The sequence below is a fragment of the Brassica oleracea genome, unplaced genomic scaffold (genome assembly GCF_000695525.1).
Source record: "Brassica oleracea var. oleracea cultivar TO1000 unplaced genomic scaffold, BOL UnpScaffold00886, whole genome shotgun sequence".
Lineage (NCBI taxonomy): Eukaryota > Viridiplantae > Streptophyta > Magnoliopsida > Brassicales > Brassicaceae > Brassica > Brassica oleracea.
This window is the reverse complement of record NW_013617500.1, coordinates 19,993-25,564: the sequence shown is the minus strand read 5'-3', so window position 1 is coordinate 25,564 and position 5,572 is coordinate 19,993. Positions and strand designations below refer to the sequence as shown.

Here is a 5,572-nt window from a genome sequence, read left to right as displayed (position 1 = left end):
ACCAAGCCCCCTATAACAAAATGCAGCAACCATTCGAGGTTTAGCTCTTACCGAAAATACTAGCTAAAAGTAGCATAAAATATGTTTGAAGTAAATTTTCGTATGGACACATAGCCATGGATATGTAGTTACTAAATAAAAGATAATGCGACATTAGCTAATGCGATTTGTGTGCAAATATTTTACTCACCAAACAAGAGTTAATTAGTAAGAAGGAAAAAACTTGGTTCCTCATCATTTCAAGGCTATAATTTGAAAGTTGCAAACCAAAAATAAATTACAAAAATGAGTGTTTACGGTTTTTTTTAATATGCATTATCGGCTGATACAGAAGAACACTTTTAGTGCTAGAAAGAGGACTTGATACCACACTTCTTGATCCTAGTTTGAAACGTTTTCCGACTAATATAAGAAGATAGCCATATCGTCTGTTACCAGACTACCATGTAAACTGCACTGGTCAAAATGCAAGCCAAAACTTGTCAAATAGCAGCCACTTTGTTCCCAGAGTGTTTAAGTTATTCATGATAGTGTGATTCCAAACTATGTGCTCGTTAGAGAAGCATGACGGTCTCTTTATTCTGAACTCTAAAAGGCAACAGCATCGATTCAATCCGTTTTACGGATCAAGCTAAATCTCAGTCCATGATGAATGAGTAGATCTGTCCTCATCAGTGACGAAGACTTATCCACACTTGAATTAGAGTTTGACTTCATGTAAAATAGAGAGGTCCTGTCAAGGAAAATTGATAAAGCAGCGGTTGAGAAGAAGTTCAAGTTTCATCCTAGATGTAAGTCGATCTCTCTTACTCATCTATGCTTTGCGGATGATTTGATGGTATTTGTGGAGGGGACAAAGGAGTCTATTCAGGGAGCTTTGGCAGTGTTTGATACCTTTGCTGAGTGGTCGGGTCTTACTATAAGCATTGCCAAATCCACTTTATATCTAGCAGGGTTTTCGGAGAATGAGATGAACAACATATTGTCCAACTTCCCGTTTGCAAAAGGTGATCTCCCGGTTCGGTATTTGGGTCTACCATTGATGACTAAAGTGATGAGGAAGCAAGATTACTTCCCTCTTGTTGAGAAGATCAGAGGTAGAATCAGTATTTGGACCACAAGATTTCTCTCGTATGCGGGGAGATTACAACTAATAAAGGCTGTGATAATGAGTGTGGTGAATTTCTGGTCAACGGTCTATCTCCTTCCTAGTAAATGTATTAAGGAGATAGAACATCTCTGTGGGGCTTTCCTTTGGACATGACTAGAGTTGAAAGCTATGGGAGCTAAGGTGGCTTGGTCGGTTATCTGTCAGACAAATAAAGAAGGAGGTTTGGGTATAAGAGATCTTAAAGTTGTTAACAAAGTAAATGTACTAAAACTCATATGGAGATTGTTCTCGGGAAAGTCTCTGTGGGGCAAATGGATTGAAGCGAATCTGCTGAAAAGGAAGTGTTTCTGGGAGATAAGGGAGAAAACGCAAGTGGGGTCTTGGATGTGGAGAAAAATGCTGAGAATGAGAGATGTAGCAAGGAGGTTTCATATGAGAGAATTGGGAAATGGAAGGCATATCTCGTTCTGGTTTGACAATTGGTGCGAAAAGGGTGTTATGTTCTCTCTATTGGGTGAGCATGGCATTGTGAGCATGGGGATCAGTAGAGAGGCCACAGTGGAGGAGGCGGTTATGTGTGTTCGAAGAAGGAGGAGTCATCGATCTTAGTTGCTGAATGAAGTTGAAGCTCAGTTAGTGTTGGCTAAGGAGAAGTTGAGAGTAGGAGTGGAAGATGGAAATTTGTGGAGAAGGAGATCAGGATATAAAAAGGAATTCTCGACTCATGAAACCTGGTCACAACTGAGAAACCTGGGGGAGAGTTGCAGTTGGTCTAAAGCCATTTGGTTCTCTCAAGCGACCCCAAAATATGCATTTATGTCCTAGCTCGCAGTAAGAGATAGATTGGCTACTATGGATAGAGTCTCTAAATGGAGGCAGGGTGCTGATGAGGTTTGTGTGCTCTGTAAAAATGCTCCTGTGACTAGAAACCATTTATTTTTTGAATGTCCCTATTCTACTCAGATATGGGAGTATCAAACAAGTGGTATTCTTCTCAATGCTCAAACTAATGTCTGGTCTGAGGTATTAACTATAATTATGGATGAGAGATTGGAGAAGAAGCAGAGATTTTGTCTAAGGTATGCGTTTCAGGCGACAATTCATGTTGTGTGGATTGAGCGAAACAAGATCAAGCATGAGGTGAAGCCTTTACATATTGCAACTGTGATGAAGTTAGTGGAGAAAGGGATCAGAAACAAGCTGAGTATTTTGAGATCAAGGGGTGTAAAGAGATGGGAAGATGGGTTGCAATTTTGGTTTGGAACCAGATCCTAAATTTTTTGTTTCAAAAGTATAGGATTATATGGTTATATGGGTAATATGGTTCTATAAACATAGAGAGTACACTTGATGTAATAAGAGTTTTTTTGATGAATAAATTTAACATTCATTCAAAAGAAAAAAGAAAAAAAAAAAGAGAGGTCACAATTTAGGATAAAGTAGAAAGAGTTCGCTACACTCCTCTATCGTACACAATGTGAGCAACAAAAGAGTTCAGTTTCTTACAATGAGAGAAGAAGAAAGTTTGTTCTTCAAGTAACACTAGACGGAATGCAAAATTAACGTTTCAAATTGGAATTTTCTTTCTGAAAAAACTATATATTATACAATTCAAAGTGAAAACTGATTGGATTACGCTTAATCTTCGATGAACCTATATGGGCCGGCTAAGCCCAATCTACACTCCCTCTCTCCTTCTCCTTCTCTCCGGACCTGCAAACACGAACTGAATCAAGAATCGAGGACCCGTTCGCAATGCTCTGATCTCTGTGTGATGGTGAGCGAAGACAAAACATATGATGGTGCGAGACATTAATTACCGAAGGTTTGATCTATTCTTCAGTTTATCTGTATCCAATCCAGCCATTAACTTGAGGAAGGTCGCTTGAGGGCATCCTCTTCGTATTCTCATGATACATGTGAACGCCACAATGATGAAGCACTGGAAAATCTTCAGGACAGAGTTTGGCTTCTCAAGAGAGTATGTCCTTTTCATACTCAAAGATCATTACTACAAGCATGAACATTAGGATCTATAAATGTCCCACAAGCTCTAATTCTTGACTGTGAATTGGCTTCTGGTGTTAATGGTGGGGCACTGATCTTAATTTTTAAGAGTTTATCAACATTCCCAGAAGGAATTGAACCTTGAGCTATGATCTTAATGTATTCGAAAATTTAAGTCATAAAGACAATGTTTTGACGGTTATCGTCTTCCTCCTACTCTTGTCAAATCTAGCTTCTTGCAATAAACCATTAACTTGAGATGTTTTTTTTTTTTAATGAACATTAAATTTATTCATAAAAAGCCATGCAGTACATCGAGTACTACATTGTTGGAGTGCTATAGACTATAGAAAAAGATAATGACTATTGTCTGCTACCAAATCAATACAAGAGAATGTTGTCATATCTCTTGTTATTGGATTGCTTCAATAAACTGAGACCGTTTCGAACATTCTTGTCAATGATTTTTTACCAGAGTTTGCCAAGGCATAGGGGCCTCTCCATATTGTGTCAACAGTGTTCTGAAAACAACATCTGATGGTGAGTTGCATATTTCTGTCAGACTTTTGTCTGAGATGATTTGAACAATTGCTGGCCAGTGGTTCGTGAATTTGCGTTGTAATATTCATTTTCTGAGTGTTTCCCAGATCTGAAAAGAGTAGAAGCACTCAATGAACATGTGGTTTCGAGTTTCCATATTTTGCTGACAGAGAACACACAGTCAGTGTTAACACCTCTGTTCCAGTTTTGAATTTGATCCATTGTAGAGAGCTTGTTGAGAGTGGCAAGCCAGCTGATGAATGCGCATTTAGGTGTGGCCTGAGGAAAGTAGACACCTGGAACCCATTCACACTTCGGCTTCTCTTCTCTTAATAGCTTCCATGTCTCCTAAGTGGAGAATTTGCATTTAAACACTGAGCTTCTCTTCCAATGGTGCGTGTCCTCAACATTGTTCCTCTGTTTTTGTCTACATAAACTAATATGTCTCTCCACTTCTTGCAAGATACCAGAATGATGTCGGCTACTTCGTCTTCGATTATTGCTTAACACTTCATCCACAGTGGCGTTTCTTCGTATACCCACAGGTCGATGATCCCCATCGATCCCCTAGAACATCATAAAATATTATAAATTTCAGTTTGTAAGCTATGTTTATTAATCAATTATGGCTCAGTGGTAGGAAAGTGCAGCAATGAATCCACAAAAAAAATTGATTTGATCCAGCTCATAACCCTTTAAATTATCTTTTTCACATTTACACAAAAATTTATTTATATTGTGAATTTGTGATGCCACATAATTTTCCTGCTAGGTCCGCCACTCGGAACGAACAACCTTTTCAAGTTTTTTTTTTTTTGACGACAAAGAACAACCTTTTCAAGTTGGTATGTCAAATAGACTGTGTAGTGCATTATCTTTTAACTTTTTTCTGCATCACCCCTTTTGTAGTTAGCAATTGAACATAAAAAAATGGATTTGAACACCACAGGTCTTTGAGAAGAAGTCTAATCGAAGAAGTCTAATCGAAGAAGTTGCAAACTCATCGCCTATTTTGTGCTCTTGTTTTTGATCATGTATTACATTATTAGGTAAAGTGCTCTTCTTCTTCATACAGTTATCCCAACACTTGACTCCTGACAGCTAGTTTTTACTGTCTGGTTCAAGTCCTTGTTCTCCGACTTGAACACAGCCTCTGTAATTACCATCTCAGACCCGGAATATGCTTATGGCACGACAATCACTTTGCTTTTGCAGGCTATTAGACTACATCACTACTTGTTCCGTCTTGGTGGAATATGAAACATTAGTTTCATTTTTGGGTTTCTCCTGATGAATGATACATTGAACTGGTCAAGGAACCCATATTAAAACAGGACAAAGAAAGAGATTGTGAAGGGACTCTTGAACCGAAAGAAAATGGTTGACCGAGACGCTTGTTTTTGTCCTAAGCACAATCATCTCATGTCATTTCATGTATTATTGTAGTAAAATCTTCTTTATGATCTGTCAACTATTTGAGAGTCATTTACACCACAACACAGTTTATGAGTTTTTATTACGCAATTTATGCCACACAGACCATTTTTAGGTGAAAAGACTTAATTTGCCCTCTAAAAAAAATGAAACCAGTTACATGCTCATTAGTTAGAAATGTTTGTTTCATTGAATTTTTGAAATTTAAAAAGAATTTCTTATTATTGGTGGACCTGAAAAAGGATTAAACTTGATAATAATCTTATTTTGGAGCACAACCTTTTTCTTCTCCACTTCGATCTTCTTCTTCTCCACCTTGACCTTTAAAGCACCGCCGCCGGCTCAGTCTCCGACTTTGTTTCCGATCTCCTACTGTGCGGCAAGTCTACAATCCATCGTCACCAGGTGGTCACTCTCGCGCCGTCGCGTCTCGTCTTCCTCAACGTCTTCAATTTGGTGGCTCGTCAAGCTCCGTTGTGC

General features: G+C 38.5%; 1 protein-coding gene and 1 long non-coding RNA gene across 2 annotated transcripts; both read left to right on the top strand.

The window, feature by feature from the left end:
- Nucleotides 1-835: 835 nt before the first annotated feature.
- LOC106320331 lies at nucleotides 836-1,720 on the top strand. Its single transcript, XM_013758686.1, has 2 exons — nucleotides 836-1,097; nucleotides 1,269-1,720. Exons 1-2 carry the CDS (start codon nucleotides 836-838, stop codon nucleotides 1,718-1,720), a joined length of 714 nt encoding a protein of 237 aa, XP_013614140.1.
- Nucleotides 1,721-2,802: 1,082 nt separating this feature from the next.
- Nucleotides 2,803-4,302, top strand: LOC106320333. Its single transcript, XR_001265769.1, has 4 exons — nucleotides 2,803-3,092; nucleotides 3,594-3,658; nucleotides 3,766-4,051; nucleotides 4,129-4,302. It is a non-coding gene; the product is annotated as an uncharacterized LOC106320333 (long non-coding RNA).
- Nucleotides 4,303-5,572: the final 1,270 nt, after the last annotated feature.